The 24,707-nt window shown below is 42.3% G+C and overlaps 1 protein-coding gene and 1 pseudogene across 2 annotated transcripts in view; one reads left to right on the plus strand and one right to left on the minus strand.

Moving 5' to 3' along the window:
- The window catches only part of fktn (fukutin), a 26,016-nt gene extending 12,230 nt beyond the window's left edge, over nucleotides 1–13,786 (minus strand). Inside the window, exons 1-6 of one of the 2 annotated variants that reach the window (XM_087995576.1) lie at nucleotides 13,443–13,786; nucleotides 11,254–11,387; nucleotides 8,094–8,153; nucleotides 5,711–5,905; nucleotides 3,754–3,882; nucleotides 1,754–2,031 (exon numbers count right to left, since the gene is read on the minus strand). In XM_087995576.1, the coding sequence (XP_087851702.1) occupies nucleotides 1,754–2,031; nucleotides 3,754–3,882; nucleotides 5,711–5,905; nucleotides 8,094–8,153; nucleotides 11,254–11,358 (767 nt within the window). In that variant the 5' untranslated portion in view covers nucleotides 11,359–11,387; nucleotides 13,443–13,786. The remainder of the gene's footprint in view (nucleotides 1–1,753; nucleotides 2,032–3,753; nucleotides 3,883–5,710; nucleotides 5,906–8,093; nucleotides 8,154–11,253; nucleotides 11,388–13,442) is intronic. The other variant, XM_043717131.2, reaches the window with a different exon arrangement.
- Nucleotides 13,264–20,432, plus strand: LOC148151845 (uncharacterized; annotated as a pseudogene).
- The last annotated feature ends 4,275 nt before the right edge of the window (nucleotides 20,433–24,707 follow it).

Here is a 24,707-nt window from a genome sequence, read left to right on the forward strand (position 1 = left end):
GAGAAGCAGAGAGAGAGAGAGAAGCAGAGAGAGAGAGAAGCAGAGAGAGAGAGAAGCAGAGAGAGAGAGAAGCAGAGAGAGAGAGAAGCAGAGAGAGAGAGAAGCAGAGAGAGAGAGAAGCAGAGAGAGAGAGAAGCAGAGAGAGAGAGAAGCAGAGAGAGAGAGAAGCAGAGAGAGAGAGAAGCAGAGAGAGAGAGAGAAGCCGAGAGAGAGAGAAGCCGAGAGAGAGAGAAGCCGAGAGAGAGAGAAGCCGAGAGAGAGAGAAGCCGAGAGAGAGAGAAGCCGAGAGAGAGAGAAGCCGAGAGAGAGAGAAGCCGAGAGAGAGAGCAAGAGAGAGAGAGAAGCCAGAGAGAGAGAGCAGAGAGAGAGAGAGCAGAGAGAGAGAGAGAAGCAGAGAGAGAGAGAAGCAGAGAGAGAGAGAAGCAGAGAGAGAGAGAGAGAAGCAGAGAGAGAGAGAGAAGCAGAGAGAGAGAGAGAAGCAGAGAGGGAGAGAGAAGCAAAGAGAGAGAGAGAGAGAAACAAAGAGAGAAACAAAGAAAGAGAGAGAGAAACCAAGAAAGAAACCAAGAAAGAGTGAAAGAAACCAAGAAAGAGTGAAAGAAACCAAGAAAGAGAGAAAGAAACCAAGAAAGAGAGAAAGAAACCAAGAAAGAGAGAAAGAAACCAAGAAAGAGAGAAAGAAACCAAGAAAGAGAGAGAAACAGCTCCTTGAAAATGGAGTCGCAGGTAGATAGGATAGTGAAGAAGTTATTTGGTATGCTTTCGTTTATTGGTCAGAATATTGAGTTAGGCCTCTGTTGTCTTATTGCATGCAATTCTGGTCTCCTTTCTATCAGAAAGATTTGTGAAACTTGAAAGGGTTCAGAAAAGATTTACAACAATGTTGCCAGGGTTGGATTTCTTGAGCTATAGGGAGAGGCTGAATAGGCTGGGGCTATTTTCCCTGGTGCGGATGGGGCAGAGAGGTGATTTTGTAGAGGTTTACAAAATCATGAGGGGCGTGGATAGGATAAATAAACAAAATATTTTCCCTGGGGTCAGGGAGTCCAGAACTAGAGAGTGTAGGTTTAGGGTGAGAGGGGAAAGATGTAAAAAAAGATCTAAGGGGTCAATTTTTCATGCAGAGGGTGGTATGTGTGCGGAATGAGCTGCCAGAGGAGGTGATGGAGGCTGGTACAATTGCAACATTTAAAAAGCATTTGGACGAGTATATGAATAGGAAGGGTTTGGAGGGATATGGGCCAGGTGCTGGCAGTTCGGACTAGATTGGGTTGCAATATCTGGTCGGTATGGACAGGTTGGACCGAATGGTCTACATCTGTGCTGTACCTCTCTATGACTCTAATGTACAGTCCAAATAAAGATGGAACAACACATTAGGTTACTTGGAGTCACTTTTCTATCTCATCTCATAGAAGGTGAGTTCCAAAACTATGTCCACATGTGTTTGCCACTTTATCTTTTGTCCACAACCTTTTGCATAATTAACCAAATTACTAACTTTGGGACTTAATTAAACATATCCAATGGCTTTCAGGTGAGCCTCTCAACTGACATTTCAGAAAGTAGTTCGTTGGCGGCGAAACACTTTGGGATATCCTGAGGTTCTGAAATTCACTGTCCAAGTAGAAGTCCTTTCTCTTGGAATAAAGACGAATTAACTCCAGACATCAAGCTGAATGTTATCAGCAGATCTTGACTTCAACCAGCAGCGCATCGATATCAGGTCTCAGACCAGCTCGTTTGCACTTACTTGCTATAGGCTCCAGGGTAACGTCCAAAATGCAGCTTGCGGAAATGGACAAAATTTTTATCCATATTTTGCTTGAGCCGCAGCTGCCCATGCCATAGGAAATTGCCACTCCTTTCATAAAATACCACCAAGTGGATGGCATGATTCTGTAGCTTAAAGATGCAGTGCAATGGAATTTCTGTACCAGAGAGATCACCCATTCCAGCTAGTCGTGGATCTTTACCACTCAACTCCACCCACTGAAAACCCTCCTCTTCAGCTTCTTTCTTCAGAAACACCTTAGGTGAATTGAAAAAAATATTTTTGGGAAAATGAAAGCATATAAAATCTGAAGTTAGCCTCTTCTCAATATTTAAACATCATTTGGTTTGATATGGTCAAAACTGGTGCGAGAGATTTCTCTTCATCCTTTGAAACAACTGGCATCATGCATTAGGATTAGTGTTAACCAAATGGCTTTGTAGCTGACCTAAACCTGACTTTTAATGAACAAGGTTAATCAGAAGCATGTACAAAAGATATAAAACAGACTATAACGAACCATGTAACTAGTTCAACTTTCTTTTCCTCTGAAATTAACCAGTGAAATCATTTCAGCACATTGCTAAGATGTAGAAAACATTTCAGAATCCCAAAGTGCAGCATTTCAAAATGAACTGAAAATTTTGAGATGCCAAACAGCTGTATGTAGACCAGATAACTAGCTCAGTTCAGAACAAACAGATATTTCCCTCAAGCTTATTTCAAAAATGTTCAAAATGATAAATTAGAAATTAAAATTTAAAATCTATTCTCAGTTAGAATCTGAAGTGTAAACAGATATTGAATTCTATAACGCTAATTAAGAATTAAGAATTATTGCCCAGTTCTACAATAAAGGACATGCTGATTTGATTTGTTTTCATTCAAAGAATTATTTGGGTTTCAAAACAGAAGTCCTACACAGTCATAGAGGTATACAGCATGGAAACAGACCCCTTGGTCCAATTTGTCCATGCCAACCAGATATCCTAGATTAATCTAGTCCGGTTTGTCAGCAGTTGGCCCATATCCCTCTAAACTCTTCCTATTCATATACCCACCTAGACGCCTTTTAAAATGTTGTAATTGTCACTCCTCAGTCTCCAACACTCCAGGGAAAAATGCCCTAGCCCATTCAGCCTCTCCCTCTAGTTCAAACCCTCCAACCCTAACAACATCGTTGTAAATCTTTTCCAAATACTTTCAAGTTTCACAATAGGTGTCCTATAGCAGCGAGATCAGAATTGAATGGAGTATTCCAAAAGTGGTCTAATCAATGTCCTGTACAGCCACAACATGAACTCCCAACTCCTATACTCAATACGCTGACCAATAAAGGAAAGCATACCAAATGCCTTCTTCATTATCCTGTCTACCTGCGACTACTTTCAAGGAATTATGACCTAGACTCCAAGGTCTCTTTGTTCAGCAACATTCCCCAGGACCTTACCATTAAGTGTACAAGTCCTGTCCTGATTTGCCTTTCTAATATGCAGCACTTCACATTTAAATTTCATTTCATTCTACAAAAAAACACATCCCGATGGGAATAATTAAGCAAAGTCAGTTTTAAAAATCCAAAAGGCACTGGTCATACAGGACAAAGAACAGTGTGGCCCAGGACAGGCCCTTTGGTCCACCAAGACTGAGCAGATACATGATGCCTTTCCAAAATAAAAACCTTTTGTTTCTATGCAGTCCATATCCCTCTATTCCCTGCCTGTTCACGTATCTGCCAAGATGCCTCTTAAATATTGCTATTGTATTCACTTCCATCACCTTCTCTAGCAGCACATTCTAGGCACTTTCCACTTTGTGTTAAAAACCTGCCTGTCACAAGTCCTTTAAACTTACCTGCTTTTGCCTCAAACCTATGGACCCTAGCAATTGATATTTCTATCCTGGGAGAAAGACACTGACTTGTCAATTTGGCCAGTTCTGTAATCATTTTTTGAAATCCTATGAAGTCACCCACTCACCCTTTGACATTCAAGTGAAAACAAACCAAATTCATCCAATCTCTCTTCACAGTGAATACCCTCCAAACCAGGCAGCATTGTGATGAACGACTTCAGTGCCCCCTCCAAAGCCTTCTGGTAATGTGGCAACTAGAAAATGTACACAATATTTCAGAAGTGGCCTCACTAAAGTTCTAAACAGCCACAAAATGACCTGCCAAGTTTTAAATTCTATGCCCTGACTAATGAAGGCAAACATGCCATATGCCTTCTTGACCATCTTATCCACTTGTGCTGTGACTTTCAAAGAACCATGTACCTGTATGCTTAGATCCCTGTGTATACAGTATTAATGGTACTACGGTTCTGTCATTTACTAACGACTTTCCCCTGCATTAGATCTCCCAAAGTACATCACTTTGCATTTGTCTGTACTAAACTCCATATGTCACTTCTCTGCTCAAGTCCCCAACCTATCTGAATCCTATTGTATCCTCTGGCAATTCTCCTCACTACCCACCATCTCCCAATCTTGACATCATCCGCAAGCTTATTAACCACGCCACCGAATCATTTGTATATATTACAAACAACTGGGCTCCCAGCACTGACCTCTACTGAACACCACTGGTCACAGAAGTCCAGTCAAATAAACACCCTTCCACCACATCACTGTCCTATATGATGAAGCCAGTTCGGTGTCCATCTTACCAGCTCACCATGGATCCCAGGTGACTTCAGCTTTTGCCATAAGACCTTACTAAAGTCCATACAGACAATATCTACCATCCTGCCCTAAAACACCTTTGCCACTTCCTTAAAAAACTCAATCAAGTTTGTTAGATATAACCTCCCCCGTACAAAATTATGTTATCTATGGCTAACAAGTCCAATGTTTTTCCAAATGTGAGTAAATCCTATCCCCAAGAATCTTCTCTCAGAATTTTGCTAAGATTGACATAAGAGTCTGTAATTTCCCAGATTAGGCATTTAGCCCTTTTTTTAAAAGGAGCAACATTAGCTATTCTCCAGTCCTCTAGGATCTCTCCTGTGGCTAAAGAGGATGCAAAAATTTCATACAAAGCTTCAGCAATTTTCTTACTTGGCTCCCTCAGCATTCCGAGATAGAAGCCATCATGTTCCTGTAAATTGTACAGCTTAATGCTTTTTAAAACATCCAACACTTCCTCCTCTTTTTTTCTATATTGACATGCCCCAGCATATCAATATTACTCAAAACTGAAGTTGATAGAGTTTTGGATATTACAAAAAGTAAAGGATGTGGTGTTGGGATGAAAAACTGGAATTGATGCAAAGGGTCAACCATGATTTTCTTAATAGTGGAGCAGGTTAGAGGGGGTATACGTTCCTGGTCCTCGTTCTTAAATTCTACCAAAGAAATGGCAGACAATTCCATTATTCAGTTATTCTCAAGTATAAAGGTGATGTATCTTTTGAATTTTTTGTCTTCCTCTTCTCTCCCTCTCCTATTCAGCAAACCTTCACACCACAAAAATACTTCTCTGACAAGTTACTGTAGTGAGTTCTGACTCAACCGAAACTTGCAAGACTAATCATCCATCATGTCCTTCTCGTTTGTGAATATCAACACAAAGTATTTGTTAAGGATCTCACCCACTTCTCCCAGCTTCACTCAAATTCCCTCCTGTGTCCTTGAGTGCACCACCCTTTTCCTCACTACCCACATATTCCTTCGACATGTATAAAACACTTTGGCATTTTCCTTACTCTTGTTTACCAAAGACATCTCATCGCCCCCTTTAGCCTTTCTAATTCCTTGTTTGAGTTCTTTCCTACTACCTTTGTATCCTTCAGAGCTCTGTCACTTTAACATTGTACTTAAACATGTAAAATGTCTATCATATGTACAGTCAGATAATAAACAATGGACAAAGCAAACTACTTTAGCCTCTTCCATTTAGCATTACATCATCCATAACATTAAGTTGGCACTTACATCATTTTTCCAAAATTTGTCCAATAATGCAAATGTGGTGAACTCTCTGGGAATACACAGATACTTGCAGTTCAACCTACTGTTGGGATTTTCATTCTGAATATTCTCATTCATCCGTCCCAAAACCAGTGGATCAATAAGATATAAAGGAATGTTGTGGATCGATGCCAAATCAAGAAACTTTTTGACCACTTTCTAGGAAAAAATACACAAGCAGCATTAACAAAATTACAACAAATCACCAACCAATTACTAAGAATACGCAATCCTCTGTACAATTATTATTGTTTCAGTCAAATGAATGAGCACAAGGTGTTTTACAGATTGGACAGTGACTAGTCAAAAAAAAGTGTTTAGATTGAATCAAAAACTGAAAGTGAACGACAGAAGATTGTATATGTTGGTGCCAGGTTTGTTGGTAGATGGGTATTGACCTCAAGGGTGGTGAAAGCATGCAAAGGTTTATAATTTAGTTTATATTAGGAACCTTTGCCACCTCTGTTCACACAGTGGAACAATAAATCACTTAAATTAGGTTGCAGATATGGAAAATGAAACAACATAGAACAAACGCAGCACAATCCAATCTGTTCTCTCGGGTCATTCAGAGCTCACTCATTTCCATTTCACTGTGGCAATAACCTACTAAAAAAGAATATGGAAACATCTAGCAAATTTCACTGAAATTCCCAAACAATTGCAGAATACTTGACCACTACTCCATGCCGATTCAGAAAACAAATGTTGTTTTGCAAGTTTCGGCTGGATCCGAACTCACTACAGTAACTTGTCAGAGAAGTATTTTTGTGGTGCGAAGATTTGCTGACATAGGAGAGGGAGAGAAGAGGAAGACAAAAAAATTCAAAAGATACATCACCTTTATACTTAAGAATAACTGAATAATGGAATTTTCTGACATTTCTATGGTAGAATTTAAGAATGAGGCCCAGGAATGTATACCCCCTCTAACCTGCTCCACTATCAAGAAAATCATGGTTGACCCTCTGCATCAATTCCAGTTTTTCACACCAACACCACATGCTTTACTTTTTGTAACATCCAAAACTCTGTCAACTTCAATTTTGAGTAAATTCCACAACTTAACGTTCACAGTCCTCTAGGGTAGAGAATTCTAGAAATGCTCTATTTGGACAAAGACAGTTCTCCTCATCTCAGCTGTCACAACTTTCTGGCTGTGGGAAACTGCCTTTCAGCAACTCCCAGAATTTTATATTTCAATGTGATCATCACTCATTCTTTTATTCATTAGGGCACATTGAGTAAAATTGGCCTCTCTCTTCTCATAGGCTAACTCACAAGTCAGGAGCTAGGAATTGATGTGTGATCAAAAGTGAAATGTATCACTTTAGAGAGATGACATTAAGAAAAGCAGTGCAAAGTGTACTCACTGAACCACACTGAGAAGTAGAAGTCGCAGGTTAGATTGCCTACCTCAATTGAATGAACTGATGTTGGCTGAGCTAGCTTAAGTGCCTTGGTGTCCTTGAGCTGGAGTATTTTTAAAATTATTATATGTTCAAGGGACGCAAGTGTCACTTGCTAGGCCAGAGTTTATTGCTCACCCCTAACTGCTCGAGGTGATGGTGGTGACCTGCCTCAGTGAACCAGTGCAATACTTGGGATCTTGGGGCAGTTACTGTGCTGCTACAAGGTAGTTCCTAGATTTTGGTCCAGCAACAGTGGAGGAATGGAAAAAATAATTCTAATTCAAAATGGTTTGCAACTTGGAGGGGAACTTGTAGATGGTGAAATGATTCTCAGCAAACAAACATCTCAGAAACCCTCTCTGCAATTCCCCAAACGAATGCCTCACAATTCCCTTGGTGATCATGTTCAGACATAAGCTAAATTTCATAAGCAATGCTCATGAGGGCTGAATTCCTAGAGAATATCCATCTGGCATTGCAACCAGCATGTTCCTTTTCCTCGATCACCATGAACCACATCGTCCATAGTCCTTCTCACCAATTTACATTGCATTTCCTCTTCGTCAAACAGCCTATATAAAACACAACACTGATGCATCAGTGCTATACAGAGGCATTACTGCAAAGACAAGTTGTTAAATCAGGTGAATTTCAAAAGAGTTTGACATTGTCTGAAGATAATCAGATTGTTGCTCCCCGTGTCCCAGCCAATATTCTTACCTCATCAAACAAACTGGTCATTAATTTAATTACTGTTTATTAGATCATGCTATATGCAAAATGCTAATTCTTTATACATAACAGTAGCTACACCTTAACACCATTCATTGGACATGAAACATCAGAGATGCGATGGACACAGATACAGTTGCAAGTTCTTCTCAAATTTCTCTTGTCAAAACAGAAGAGTAACGAAGTGTGAATGATATACATACCCAATGCACACTGTCTTCCATGGAATAACTTTCTTTGGATTCAGAAACGTATGACCCATTCTAAAACAAACCAAGACAACAAAATTTGTTTTAAAAAAAATCCTTGTAAATGCTAATCTATGCACATCACACTGAAATACAACCTATAAAAACATAGGACTGAGAAAACCTTTGACACTTTTCCTTATCTGGAGCTCTGTGTCCACAGGTTCTGAAATGTAAAAAAGGGACTTTTAAGGATTGTATAATATTTGACTTTCCTTGTGAAATCACATTATTAATGTAAAAGCAGTCCCTAGTGAGAGAAAGAGCTGCAGCAACTCATTTTACCTATCTATCAGACTTTGCAGAAGAGCACTGATTTCGCTTCCAGCATTGCGGGTCAGGCAAAATTTTTAATTTCTCTTGGAACTGTTTAGGACTACCATAGCAGGCATACTGCTTAACATGGTCAGCAGAATCTAATAAATAATCAGAACTTAAAAGATCATGTATGTTGCACACAAACTAACAACAAAAATTAAAGTTTATCACTTTAGACACCTATATATTGGACAGAACATGAATCACAAAATGCATATTGCTTAAATCAGCCATTCTTGAAGTACTCTTGCAATTCAAAAAGGCAGGTATCTGAAAGCAAGGGTGACAGACCGGCATGTGTAACCTTCTCAGTGATAGCCCTTCATGCAAAGGCAAGATGATAATTGTGCAAAAGAACCTAGCATTACCAAGCAGTTAGAAAGAAATACGCTGAAATCAATATGCCATCAAATGCAAAAGATTTTTTTAAATTCATAAAGTAAGCATTTAAAGAAACACTATGCATTAGTGAATTATTCCATTATTCAAATTAAGAAATGCAATATTTATTTCAAAAAAGATGTAAAACAGGACTGCCCAATTACCATATCCTGTGTGCCAACTCGTAGTCAGCCCATCTGTATTTCATGCCCAATTGTCAAACAATGAACTTTGACAGAACCAGAGAAATGTTACAGCACAGAGGTCATTCAGCATATTGTATCTGCACTAGCTATCCAATCAGAATTAAGACTTTGTTCCATTCTACTGCCTTTTTCCACACACCCTTGCACATTTTCAATTCGTATAATAATCTAATGTCCTCTTGAATGCATCAACTGAGCCTGTCTCCACTATACATCCAATCAGTGCAATCCTGACTTGAATCACTCCTTGCATGAGAATATTTTTCCACATCATATTTGCTACTCTTGCAAATCACTTTAAATCTGTGCCCTCTTGTTTTCAATTCTTTTATGAGCAAGAACAGTTTCTTCCTGTCTACTCTTTCCTCACTGCTTATGATTTTGAAAACTTCTATCAAATTTCTATTTAGCCTTCTTCTCTCCATGGAGACCAGTCCCAACCTCTCCAATCTGTTCTCTTAACTGAAACTTCTCATCACTGGAGACAGTGCAGAAGAGATTTACACAAATGTCTCTGTTGTATTTACATCCTTTCCGTAGAGTGATGGCCAAAATGACACACTATACTCCAGCTGAGGTATAACACATATCTCATACATGTTCAGCATAACTTCTTTGCTCTTTTTATTTATGCCTCTGTTAATAAAGCCCAGGAAACAGTGCGCTTTATTAACTGCTCTAACTATCCTACCACCTTTGAGGATTTATGCAGATATACACCTAGGTTCTTCTATTCCTGAATTCAATTAACTATTGTACCTTCTATTTGATATGGGTGGTCAATGTTCTTCTTATCAAAATATATATCACTTCTCCACATTGAACTTCATTTTTCATCCAGTCCACCAACTCCTCTGTGTCTTTTTAGACTTCTGCATGCTGCTTCTCATATTGGTACAATATGCATTGAACGTGGGCACAATGTTTGCAATTCTCCTGCTCTCGAGTCTGGGCAAGATGGGAAGATTATGACCAGTGCACCTGTAATTTCCACTCCAACTTCTTTCAATCTCATCTAGTCCTGATAAATTGTAAATTTTAAGCATAGTAGCCTATCCAACATTTCTTCATCAATTTTGAACTCTGTGTTACAGAGCTTCCTCCTCTGACATAATGGTCTGAGTAGCAACTACTTTCTTGATAGACATGATTTGGAGGTGCCACTGTTGGGACGGGGGTGGACAAAGTTAAAAAGATGAAGAAGCAGCACTTCGAAAGCTAGTGATTCCAAATTAATTTGCTGGACTATAACCTGGTGTTGAGAGACTTTTAACGTCTTGGTAAACAGGTACAAAATATTTATTTTACGTTGGGGTTGGCAGCAGTCTATTCAACTCCATCTGCCATTGCATTGAAGGATTAAAAATATGAATTTTTATCCTTGGGAAGACATGGAATTTAAATTTAGAAATATAAATGTTATTTTTAAAACCTAGCTTAAACTGTTAAAACTGTGGTATAGTTTGACCACTTCATACCAGAAATGTTCCAGGTCAATCCCTAATCCATGTCTAATCAGTTAAACTCAGTTGAGCAGCAGTGGGTTCCTGAAGAAGGGCTTATGCCCGAAACGTCGATTCTCCTGTTCCTTGGATGCTGCCTGACCTGCTGCGCTTTTCCAGCAACACATTTTCTGCTATGATTGGTCCAGTATCTTATGGACACCTGTTTAAATCTGTAGATGTTGGCTGAGACCACAGTACACTATCGAATGAAGATTTAGTGAATCGAAACTTCAGATTAAAAATAGCATTACAAAGTTTTAAAAAAAAATCTAAATTTAAAACAAACATTCTGGGAAATGAATACTGCACTTGCTCTGAGATTCCTGTCTATTTACTTCAATATTGTCATACAAACTTCTAACACCTCGAAGAACCAGGGCAACATACACATTAGAATGTTACTACCTCCAGATTCCCCTCCAAGTCTCACACTAGATTGACTTGAAAATATATTGCTATTCAGTCAAAATTCTGGAACTACCTCCCTAACATCACATTGATTGTAATGTTTCAAGAAGGCAACTCACCATTACCTTTTGAAGAGCAACAGGAGATAGGCAATCATTTTAAACCTTGGCAGGGTAAGCAATGCTAGAAGTAATAAATTTCATAAAACTCCTGTGTAAAAAAATCTGGTGTTTGCAATTTTCCTATTATTTTAATAATTGTCACCATAATAACTAAAATGCTCAATGCAATACTTACCTTTGATGAAAAGTATTCTTTATAATAATACAGCTGAAACAACAGAAATATGAAACTTATCACAGTTAGCAGGGTCAAAATGATGGTCTTATTGATTCGAGGCATTGGTCATCAATTGTCCTGTCTTCCAATAACTGGAAAAGAATGAAACTCTTCAGAAGTGATACAAGGCACTTGAATTGAATCAGACCAGTCCACTACTATTATACTAGACATTTAACACCCTTTTACACCAACTAAAATACATCACCTTTAACATAATAAAATGTGGGCTGGGTAGCTCAGTTGGTTGGACAACTGGTTTACAATGCAGAGTAACAGCAACAGCACAAGTTCAATTCCCGTACTGGCTGAGGTTACCATAAAGGACCTCCCTTCACCTGAGGTGTGGTAATCTCAAATTAAACTACCAACAGTTCTCTCTCTCTCATGGTCCAGTAGGACTATGGCAACTTTGCCTTTACCTAACATAATGAAATATGCTTCACAAGGACATAATAAAACAAATCTGACATCAAAGGAGGGTCAGACAGACATCTAAGGAGGGAATAAGACCATAAAACCATAAGACATAGGAGCAGAAGTAAGGCCATTCGGCCCATCGAGTCCACTCCGCCATTCAATCATGGCTGATGGGCATTTCAACTCCACTTACCCGCATTCTCCCCGTAGCAACGGGGCAGCAAACAGAGACTGCACAGTGGAGGATCGGCAAGGGGAGTGTGCGATGGGTAAGCGGGCGCTGCTGGGCCTCAGGTCCTATTACTGGAGTTACAAATCCATAACCCCCCAGGCAAACAAAACAGACATTGCTTCAGGGTAACATACAGCAGTTTAATGACGGATTAAATTAATTGAAAAGAAATGCAAATGTGGCATGTGGATAGAAAGACAACCTAAACCATACTAATTTAAAAAAAGACTGGAATTCCCATGTTTAGGACCTAGACAGCAAAGGCACAACCACTAACAGTTAAACAATTAAAATATGGGATGCTCAAGAGGCCATATTTAGAGGAGCACAGATATTTGAGGGGTTGTGTGGCTAGAGGAGGCTGATGAGATAACAAGTGGCAAAAGTATAGAGAAGTTTTAAAATAAAGCATGAGAATTAAGCTACTGCTCAAATGCCACCCAAATATTGGTCAGTGACTACTGTGATGTGGGTGAATCAGATGTGATTTAGGCTACAGGCAGCAAAGCTTTTTGTATGATTTCCATTGTTTGAGATAGAATGTGGGAGTTGATAAAACGTGAAACCGGAAAAAGCACAGCAGGTCAAGTAGTGTCAGAGGTGCAGGACAGTCGATGTTTCGGGTAGGACCCTTCACCACAACTCAGGAGTCCTGATAAAGGGTTGCTGCTTTTTATCCAGCTCCAAATTTTATTGACTCTGACTTTCCAGTATCTGCATTCCTCGCTATCTCCAAGATAAAATGTGAGAAGCTAGCTGGATGTGCATTGAAATAGTTTGAGTCTAGGAGTAAACAAAGGGATGGATGAGAATCAAATCAGTTGAGACCAGATGGAACCAGGCAATATTTGCAAGTGGAAACAGTTAATGTGTGGTCAGAAATTCATCCCAGTGCACATGTGACATCAAACTGACAACATCCATGTTTTCAATTACCGCACGGGACAAACTAAAATATAATCACGTACGAAATTAACCTAAATCAATGTTGTAAACAGCGAGGAAGACAAGTGTGCTTCAGGGTAACATACAGCAGTTTAATGACGGATGAAATTAATTGAAAAGAAACGCAAATGTGGCATTGTGCAGGAAAGGATGGAGAGGAAGGCAACCTAAACCGTACTAATTGTAAAAAAGACTGGAAAGGAGCAGTGGCTTTTTGTACACAAACCTGAAAGCAGAAGTTGATAATTACATGAAAAAAACATGAGACCCTTGACTTTATGCATTGGGGTACTACAGCACACACGCAAAACATTATTACATTTTTATAAATCACTAGTCAGGTAACTGGGGTCATTTGTCCAATACTAAGAATGGTGTTGGAGGCGGGGGCAGCAAACAGAGACTGCACAGTGAAGGATCGGCAAGGGGAGTGTGCGATGGGTAAGAGCGAGGGCGGGCGCTGCTGGGCCTCAAGTCCTATTACTGGAGTTACAAATCCATAACCCCCCCCGCCCGGGCAAACAAAACAGACATTGCCAACATTACTCACCTGCTCCTCCAAGATTCATGCCCAACTCACGACGACCAAAACCCGCCCACATCGCAAATATCATGGCGGCGAGGCGGGGTCAATATGACTGACAGGGAGGGGGCGTGATCCATGTGACTGACTGGGAGGGGGGTCAGAGGGCGGGGCAAGGAGGGGCGTGGTCAATATAACTGGCAGGGACGGGTGGGCTCGGGGGACACCGACTGCGTGTGGGTGGGTGGAGTCAGAGTGACTGAGAGGGAGAGAGTGGGGGTCAGAAGTGGGCAGTCTTGGAGCGGGCGGAATCAGAGCGTCTTTTGGGAGAGGCCAGGGAAGGGGGCGGGGTCAAATTGGCCGCCAGGGAAGGGGCGGGGTCAGAATGGCATGCTGGCGAGTGGGTGGGATCGGAGAGTCCGTTAGGTTACGGCGGAGTCAGAGTGGCTGACGGGAAGGGGGCGGGTCAGAGCGGCGTTCAGGCGAGTGGGTGGGATCGGAGTGTCCATTAGGGTACGGCGGAGTCAGAGTGGCTGACGGGAAGGGGGAGGTGTCAGAGCGGCTGACTTTAATTGGGCGGGGACAAAGGTGTCTTTGGGAGGGCGCGCGTGTCTGAGTGGCATAACGGGTTGGGCGGGGCAAGACTGACATGGAGTGGGCGGGTCGATAAGGAGGAAGCTGAAGGCTTTGTGACGGAGGGAACGGGGCGGGGTCAGAGTGATCTAGATTTGAAATATTAGCATGATATGTCTCTATGGAGGCTGCCTGGCCCGTTGTTGTTTCCAGCATCTGGGGTCAAGGGTCAAGGTAACTGTCAGGGAGGGAGAGGACCAGGTCGGTATGACCCAGATTGGGAGTTGTGTCAAGGTGACTCAGTGAGAAGGACGTGGACTTTCAGTGAGGATTGTGTTCAGTCTGACAGTCAATGATGGGGTGGTGTCAGTGTGAGAAGTCTCCAGCGGACTGGTGGGAAACAATAAAAGGGAACGTCAAGAGATTTTTCATCCTCAAAGGTGTTCAGGAGGTGAGATAGAGGCAGGGAAAACTGTCCCAACTCCAGGAAAGTATGCAGAACCTGCTCCTGCTGCAGATGATGGGGGTCAATGTCATGGAGGATCTCCAGGAGGTGACGGGCCAGCCAGCCTCGCTCTTTGCCTCCAAGATAATTTTCCGGTCCAGGGACCGCTCCGTGGAGCAGGACGAGACGTGTTCACATTTCTTCTTCCAAAAGGTGCACAAAGAGAGCTCCATGCTCAGCAGCCTGAAGGAAGAAGATAGCTCGGTAATGTCATCTCAGGCTGACGTCATGATGATCAGCAAATCCTTCTATGCCAGTCTGTATGACTCAAAGCCAACTAACAGCGCGGCCTCCCAGTTCGTTCCTGTCCTCTATCATGGAGGTCTTTGACGACAGAACACAGGAGAAGCTAGACCAGCTGCTAGCTTTAGATGAGCTGACCAAGGCCGTCTAGTCCTTCGAAAAGAATAAAACTCCCGGAAGCAACGGCTTACCGATCATTCTGCTCTGTGGGACTTGATTGGCCAAGACCTGCTGGAGGTGTATGTCAGTATGCTTCTGGCAGGTACCATGAGTGAATCCATGAGGAAAGGCATCATCACCCTCAACTACAAACGGAAGGGGGAGAGGGAAGAAATCAGAAATTGGAGACCAAGCTCACTATTGAATGCAAATTATAAAATCTTGTCAAAGGTCATCGCCAACTGGGTCAGGTCTGCTCTGGGATCGGTGATCCATCCTGACCAAACCTGTGCTGTACCGGGCAGGAAGATCACTGAGAGTCTCCCACTCCTCAGGGATATGATCGCCTATGTGCAGGACAGGGGGTTGGATACCTGCCTCATCAGCCTTGACCAGGAGAAAGCCTTTGACAGGATATCACATAAGTATATGAGAGATGTTCTCTCCAAAATGGGCTTTGGGAAGGGAATCTGCAATTGGATCAGACTGCTCTACACCAACATTGTCAGTGCAGTCTCAATCAATGGGTGGGAATCAGATAGCTTCCCAGTCAGATCTGGAGTCAGGCAGAGCTGCCCCCTCTCTCCTGCCTTGTTTGTGTACGGCATAGAGCCATTTGCCGAGTCCATCAGGAAGGATGCGAGCCTGAGAGGGGTGACTATCCCTGGCAGCGGGGGCCTACAAGTTAAGGCCTCCCTGTACAAGGATGACGTCGCCGTATTCTGCTCGGATCCACTGTCCGTGCACAGACTCATGTGCATATGTGACCAGTTCGAACAGGCCTCGGGTGCCAAGGTCAACTGAGGCAAGAGCGAGGCCTTGCTCTTCAGGAACTGGGCCGACCAATCCTCCATCCCCTTCACTGTCAGGACTGACCACCTGAAGATGCTGGGTATTTGGTTCGGAGGGGCTGGGCCATGCGGCAAGTTTTGGGAGGAGCATATCAAGTGAGGCAGAAACTGGGCAGATGGAAGCTATGGTCACTCTCCATCGTGGGAAAAAAACCTGGTCATCAGGTGTGAGGCACTGTCAGTGTTGTTATATGTGGCACAGGTCTGGCCTGTTCCCAGAACCTGTGCTGTCGCAGTCACCCGGGCCATCTTCCATTTTATATGGAGATCAAAGAGGGCCAGGGTCCGAATGGTATAAAGATCTGGGCAATTGGGGGAAAAACACACCCAATGCCACCCTCACCCGATGGCCACCTTTGTGTGTGGCTGCATCACTACGTACTGAGGTTCTACCTGTCCCCGATGTTGTGAAGGATGGGCCTAGTCTCACTGTTGCAGAACGCTCCAAGTAGTTGGACCATTCCGTATCACCTGTCCTTCGTGGAGAAATTTATGAAGAAAAATACCTTTGACCACAAGTCCATCAGAAAGTGGTCAACACATAGTGTCCTTGAGACCCTTCGGGAAAAGGAGAGGGCAGATCCTGTCGAGCAGTTCCCTGGGCTGACTGTCAAAGTCATTTGGTAGAATGCCTCATCGCCAGAACTTTCCAACAAGCACCAAGACATGGCTTGGCAGGTGGTGAGAAGGGCTCTGCCTATGAGATCCTTTATGCACGCCTGGACTCTCTGCCGCACTGCACGCTGCCCTCGAAGCCACGCTGCCCTCGAAGCTGCTGTTGAGGGGACGGGACTGTCACACACCTCCTTCTGGAATGTGCCTATACAAAGGAAGTCTGGAGAAGAATGCGGTGGTGTTTGTCGAGGTTCATCCCAAGCAGCTCCATGACGCAGGACTCCGTGCTCTACGGTCTGTTCCCTGGGACGCACACCGAGACGGACATCAACTGTGCCTGGAGGATCATCAACTCGGTCAAAGACGCGCTTTGGTCTGTCTGAAACCAGTTGATCTTCCAGCTGAAGGAGCTATCCCCGACTGAGTGTTGAGGACTGGCACATTCCAAGGTCCAGGACTACGTGTTGAGGGACGCGCTGAAGCTTGGGGCAACTGCCGCCAAGGCGCGGTGGGGAAAGACCATTGTGTAACGTCTGCCTGCCAAAGAAGAACAGGGGGCCTATTCAGTAAGTGGGCATCCCTGAAGCCTCAGCTAAATATATGGATGCTAAACGTACAGACCTATATATACGAATGATTAATTCCGATCTCTGTATGTATGGAAATAGAATGTATACGTATGTATGGCATGACCAATTGTACAGATCATCAAAATATTTTATGAATAAAGTATATTTTTGAAATTCGAAAAGCGGTGTCAGTGTGACTGTTAATGATGGGGTGGTGTCAGTGTGAATGTTAGAACTGAATCTTAAAAGGATCTGTGTCTTTATGTTTGACATAATGAGTATGTGGTGGTTCTGGATATTAAAATTGTAGTGAGATTTATTGCATTGAATTTGAAGGAAGCTAAAAGTTTTCTGGAAGAGGAAGAAATAATATTTGGATTATCTCAAATCTTTGGTGAAAGCTGAATTGAGTGAGCTCGCAGCTAAATTGAAGGCTACACCTAGTAATGAAAGAATTTGAATTAGAAGGAAAATGGAATAATAGAAATTGAGGTTAAAGGAAAGCAGATGATGGAGAGAAAATAAATGTAATAATGAAAAGGCACATAGAGTTAAGAAAACTTAAATGGAAAAGAGGAAAAAGAAAAGGAGAGGGAAATGGAATTAATAAAAACTTGAACTTCAAAGAGTTATGGAATGTAGAAAATATGAACTAGCTGAAGCAAAGCTCATAATAAAGCACAAAGAAATGCCTCCGAGGATGATTCTGATTCATATGAGCAATTTGATTTAACTAAGAATCTGTGCTTCGTGCCTAAGTTGACTAAGGTTATGGTTGAAACCTATGTATTTTATCTGCAATCACTATGCTGCAGGGTGGCATGGTGGCTCAATGGTTAGCACTGCTACCTCACATTGCCAGCGACCTGGGTTTGATTCCTGCCTCAGATGACTGTCTGTCTGGAGTTTGCACATTCTCCCTGTGTCTGTGTGGGTTTCCTCCGGGTGATCTGGTTTCCTCCCACATTCCAAAATATATGCAGGTCAGGTGAATTGGCCATGCCAAGTTGCTATAGTATAAGGTGCATTTGTCAGGAATAAATGTAGGGAAATGAACCTGAGTGGGTTACTCTTCAGAGGGTTGGTGTGGACTTTTGGGCCGAGTGGCCTGTTTCCACACTGTAGGGAATCTAATTTAAGAAGGTAGTTGGTCAGCTTGTGGCCAAAAGATGTTTGGACCTTAATATGACAGTGTGTTTTGATTGGTATAACTATGAAGATGTTGTAAAACTTGAAAGGGTTCAGAAAAGATTTACAAGGATGTTGTCAGGGTTGGAGGATCTGAGCTACAGGGGGAGGCTGAACAGGCTGGGCTGTTTTTCCTGGAGCGTCAGAGACTGAGGGGTGACCTTATAGAGGTTTACAAAATTATGAGGGGCATGGATAGGATAAATAGGCAAAGTCTTTTTCCCTGGGGTCGGGGAGTCCAGAACTAGAGGGCATAGGTTTAGGGTGAGAGGGGAAAGATATAAAAGGGCAACATTTTCACGCAGAGGGTGGTACGTGTATGGAATGAGCTGCCAGAGGATGTGGTGGAGACTGGTACAATTGCAACATTTAAGAGGCATTTGGATGGGTATATGAATAGGAAGGGTTTGGAGGGATATGGGCCACGTGCTGGCAGGTGGGACTAGATTAGGTTGGGATATCTGGTTGGCATGGACGGATTGGACCGAAGGGTCTGTTTTCGTGCAGTACATCTCTATGACTATGACTCTATGAATGTGTGTGTGCCAGTTGTTAGAAGAACAAACTGCAGAGTATGAAATTGTCATCGAGGCAATATTAATTGCTTATTAACTTGTCGCTGAAACTTTAAGCAACAGGAACATATAAATATACTGTCAGATGAGCAGAATAGATTTAATCTGAAAAGTGTGGAGCAATTTAGAGAGGAGATTCACCAGGACATGGAGTTTTTTTAAGCAATGAAGAGAAGCTACATAGATTGAGGTTATTTTCCTCAGAACAGAGAAGGCTGATTGAAACCTAATTGAGGTCTTCAAGTTTAAGTGGGGCATGGATAGGATCCTTGGTGGGGGTGGGGGCGGGGGGGGGGGGGGTGGCAAGCGCAAGTTTAAGGTAAAGGGGAGGAGGCTTAGAGGGCATTTAAGGAGAAATATTTTCACCCAGATGATCGTGAATATCTGGAAATCACTGTTTGAAAGTGAGGTAGAAGTTGGAGTCATTATAACATTTGAGAAGTATTTAGATTAATACTTGAAATGCCATTGGATGCATGTCTATGGACCAACTGCTGTGAAATGGGATTAGAGGAGATAACTGGTTGGTGAACAGAGTGGACACATTGGGCCAAAGGGCCCCTTTCCATCTGTAATTCTTTGACTCTATGACATCAATTAAAATTTAGGAGAACAAGACAGAAATCGAATTAGATGTTTGTAAACTTTGCAAGAATAGAGTGGGGGAAGGTGCCAAACATTAAAGATCTGGTGGAATGTGGTATCTACTTAGCTTTTCCAACCCTATACCTGTAGTAACTAATGGTGTATCAGAGATGGGGATAAAGAACATATCAACAGCTGAGTGCTTTATTCCCCAGGAGGAGGGTTAATGTATGTGGAAAAGTAAGCGTGAAATGTTGCAAGTCATGGACATGACCATTTACATTGGAGTTGAATTGGCTCAAACGCGCATGATTCCTGAAGGAGTGATCAGGAAGGAATGGAGTGAGTACATCACCACAAGGTGACACAGCAGCCACTGCAAAGGAAGGAGAAGAGTGCCAGGAGGGTGAAACTTCTGAGTTTGAGTGTAATGTTGGTGACCATTCAGTGGTTACAGTTATTGGGAAGGATGAGACCTATGACACCATGGCTGCTACTGTGGAGATGTGGTGTTCAGAACCTTTGGGAGATGAGGAGCCTCTGCCTTTGGAGTAGACACTCTACATTCTTCACGAGTACGTGGGCAACATGAGACTCATGCTAATGTTAATGAAGATGATGCAATGCTTCTTGAGTGCGTATATCAGGAGCCGGTATAAAGTCTTAAGAGTTACCAGGTCACTTCTAACTTGCTTTGGCAAACTTTGATTGAATTAGTGATAGATGTTAGCCAAAATGTGCAAAGAAACATTGAGATTCTAAGCTAACATAATGAATTCATAACTAGTATCAGCAGGTTCTTTCTTTGGCAGTAGAATGAGATCCATAGTCTGAGCCTGTAAATAAACAATTAGGTTCTTTGTCAGATTCTGGCTCAAACTGTCGCACCTGCGTGTTCTGGCCAACAGCAGTCCAGTTCAGAGACATCTGCTACAGAACATGTCTCAGGCATACAAGTGGTCCCATCATGGGGATGGGTGAGGTGCAGAAGGAATACTATTTCCCTGACCTCAGTCCACACTGCTTTTTATCGTGAGGAATTTTTCTATTGTTTAATTTGTTTGTGTTTTATTTCTTCTTTATTTTCATATTGACCTCTGCACTGATTTAGATTACGTTTATTTTCTTGTTTTTGTTTTTGATGTTTAGGTTAAATTTGGAATTCTGCCTATGTTTAAATGTACACTGTTCCACTTCAGATTTGTTGCTTACTTGAGTTACCAATTATTTATATTTTTTCTCAATTATTTAAGTATTCACTGATTTAGAATGCTGATATTAATTCCAAGAGGTTTCCAATGAAATGTGCTTAACCATCATTTTTTGCATGGAGAAATTATGGAACACATAACAACCAATGGTCATACACAATACCTTAGCTAGGATAAATGTTGAATCTTTTTAATGGTTTCCTTTAAGAATGTTCTTTGCATAATTCTTATTGTAGCAGTGTTTGACAGATGTACGTAGCTACTGCAGAGCATTATGAACAAGTGGATTAGGCTGTGGTGAATTTCATTCCTGATGAAGGGCTCCTGCCTGAAACGTCGACTTTCCTGCTCCTCAGATGCTGACTGATCTGCTGTGCATTTCCAGCACCACACTAATCTTGACTCTAATCTCTAGTATCTGCAGTCCTCACCTTCATCGAAATGAAGATGGCGTTTGATACATTTGCCTTTATTGGTCAGAACATTAAGCAAATGAGCTGAGAGGCCATGTTGGTGCTATACAGGACATTGGTTAGGCCACTTTTTGAATGCTGTTTTGAGTTCTGGTCTCCCTGTTATAGGAAGGATATTGTTAAACTTGAAAAGGTTCAGAAAAGATTTACAAGGATGTTGCCAGGGTTGGGGGCTTTGGAGTAGATGGAGAAGCTGAATAGGCTGAGGCTATTATCCCTGGAGCGTTGGAGGCTAAGGGGTGACATTATAGAAGCTTTTAAAATCATGAGGGGCATAGATAGGGTGAATAGTCAAGGTCTTTTCCCCAGGGTAGGGGAGTCCAAAACTAGAGGTTATTGGTTTAGGGTGAGAAGGAAAAGATATAAAAGAGACCTAAGGGGCAACCTTTTCCAGCAGAGGGTGGTGCGTGTATGGAATGAGCTGCCAGAGGAAGTGATGGAGGCTAGTACAATTACAACATCTAAAAGGCATCTGGATGGGTATATGAATAGGAAGCATTTAGAGGGATATGGCCCAAATGCTGGCAAATAGGACTAGATTAATTTAGGATATCTGGTTTGAATGGACGAGTTGGACTGAATGATCTGTTTCCATGCTGTACATCTCGATTACTCTGTGACTCTAATGTGGGTGTAGCTGGCTGAGCATGTGATTATTGCCCATTCCTAATTCAATTCCAAAGAGTGCCATTCTTGTAAACTGCTTCAGTCCTTAGCATTCTAGGGACAGACACAACAATGACAGAAAGGGAGGTCCACAATTTTGACCAAATGACAGTGAACATATGGCAATATAGTTACAAGTCAGGTTGGTGTATGAATCAGAGGAGAATCTGGTAGTGATGGAGGTATTCCCATGCATCAGCTGTCTGTTGTCCTTCTGGGTGGTAGAGTTTGCAGTTTTGCAAGGTGTTCTTGTCGGAGCCTTGATGGATTGCTACATAGCATCTTGTACATGGTACACACTGTGCCACTGTACGTTAGTGGTGGAGAGAGTGAACGTATAAGTTGCTTCTCAGATTCAATACCTCAGCCCTGCCTGGGATCTCTGAGCCCAAACTCTTTGGATTTATCTGAAGTTCAGGAGACATCTTCACTCCTTCCTTGAGACTGCTTGTAGTCTCAGAAGTGATCACAACTCTCTCCTAGCTGTGTTAAGACTATAGAGTTACTGATCAATCAGGTGGGCTGGCAACTGTCTTAGGAGAAAGTGAGGACTGCAGATGCTAGAGATCAGAGTCGAGAATGTGGTGCTGGAAAAGCACAGCAGGTCAGGCAGCATCCAAGGAGCAGGAAAATCGACGTTTCAGGCATTAGCCCTTCAGGAATGAAGTCATTCCTGATGAAAGGCTTATGTCCGAAACGTTGATTCTTCTGCTCCTCAGATGCTGCCTGACCTGCTATGCGTTTCCAGCACCACACTCTTCGACTCTGGCAACTGTCTTTGGGCTGGATCTCTTGATCCTGAGGGTCAGAAGTTCCTCGATGATCCAATTAAGCTTGTCTTCACAGCATTACTGGTCAGCCAGATCTCTCATCAACAAGGTGCCAACTGACGTTTAGCTTACGGGCCATAGGGGCAGGTCCACCCTCCTGTAAAATTCACCCCTCTCATTTTCTGTCTACTGGTGTTATGTAACTTTCTGAACATTTCCAATATTTTCAGCTTGTATCTCTACACATTGCTCCTCTGAAAAGTTCAGGAAAATTTTGCACTATCAATATTTGCACTTAGAGGGATTTAGTGAAATGGCTCGTTAAACAGAGGTTCAGCACTCTTTTTTTAGAGTCAGTACTCCTATGATGCAGTCTGATGAGTTTTAAGTTCTTCATTGCCCTTTCCCTACTGCAAGTAACACAAATAAAAACAGTATTCCTTAGACATAACCATTGTTCCCAAATGTAAATGGATATTGTACAAAATCAGCAGAGACCATACATATCTTGTTAATGTGGCATAGCAAAAATAAAAACTGGCTAATTATACTTCAGACTTACCTATACAAGCTAAAATTCACCACAAGGGGGCACATTGGATCACATTAGAGACTGCCATAATCAATTATTGTGCGCACACAGGATAGATTTTATACAACAGTGCTCCATGCAAAGAGCTTCACGTGCTAGAAATGTTCATCAGAAACTCAGGCGCTCGCACATTCCAATGCATGAACCTTTTGTTCAAGAAAGAAACAAATACAGATTTGTTTTTGTGTAGTGCTTTTCATGACCACCAAGCATCTCAAAGCACTTTACAGCCAATTAAGATTAGATTAGATTACATTACAGTGTGGAAACAGGCCCTTCGGCCCAACAAGTCCACACCGACCCGCCGAAGCGAACCCACCCATACCCCCACATTTACCCCTTACCTAACACTACGGGCAATTTAGCATGGCCAAGTACTTTTTGAAGTGTAGTCATTGCTACAATGTATATAATATGGCAACCAATTTACACACAATAAACTCCCACAAACAATAGTGTGATAATGAATGGGTAATCTGTTTAGTGATATTCATAGAGAAATCAATTAGGTAAATTGCTAGATTTAATTCCCTTACTCTTCTTTAACATGGTGCTGTCAGATCGTTTCCATCGACCTTAGCAGGGAGATTAAACCTTTTAGTTTTAGATTTCATCCAAATTAGCACAGCCTGTCTTGGCAGGAACATGGAGATTGGCCAGACACACTAAATTATGTGGGAGGCCATGTGTCATTGTACCAATGGCAGAGTAACCAACAATTAAGTCAAAGGCATTAAGAGGCCAATGCATGCAATTCTCTATCATGTGGAGAGATGTCAATTCAGCTCCAGCACAAGGGTTGCTGTGGTTTTCCTGTGGCCTTGTGGAGGAAGGAGGAGAGCGTTCCCTCATTCACTGGCACTTTTGCCCAGTCGAGAGAACTGGCATCGCAAAGGGAAATGGCCACTCTTGCTCTCACCTTCAATACTTTGACCCTCTTTCTGTGCCTGGTCCCACCCCACTTACCTGTGTCCAGGGATCCCACAATGATCCCTCCTTTGAGCAATATTAGCAACAGCCAATCTCCCTGCGAAGCCCAGTAAGTGCCTGATAGGTGTTTAACTTGGTTGAGCCTACTCCACACATGTAAGGTGGGGATTCCAACAGTTCGCCAATGGTGGGCAAATCTTTCCAGTGCCCAAGATTAAATCCTGGTCTTTGTACTGGTAATAATTCTCCATCTATATACCCAAGAGTTGGTCCCTGCTTCCATCCTATTATAAACATTTCCTCTTGTCCATCTACCACCTCCTCACACAACTCTTCCTATCTCTGCACTTACTTAAAATCTATTGTGTCTTTTCGAAGACATAGAATCATGGAGGTGTACAGCATGGAAACAGACAATTCAGTCCAACTCAAAATTGTGGTGCTGAAAAAGCACAGTAGGTCAGACAGCATCCGAGGAGCAGGAGAATCGACGTTTCAGGCATAAACCCTTCATCTGGATTGAGGTTTGTGTTCAGACCAGATATCCTAAATTAATCTAGTCCCATTTGCCAATAATGATCCATATCCTTCTAAATCCTTCCTATTCATGTACACATCCAGATGCCTTTTAAATGTTGTAATTGTACCAGCCTCCACCACTTCCTCTGGCAGCTCATTCCATACTCGCATCACCCTCTGCTTGCAAAAATTTGCCCCTTAGGTCTCTTTTAAATCTTTCCCCTCTCACCTTAAACCTATGCCCTCCAGTTGTGGACTCCCCTACCCT

Source organism: Chiloscyllium plagiosum, unplaced genomic scaffold (genome assembly GCF_037043375.1).
Source record: "Chiloscyllium plagiosum isolate Xiang-an unplaced genomic scaffold, Cpla_swu_hap1 HiC_scaffold_2, whole genome shotgun sequence".
Lineage (NCBI taxonomy): Eukaryota > Metazoa > Chordata > Chondrichthyes > Orectolobiformes > Hemiscylliidae > Chiloscyllium > Chiloscyllium plagiosum.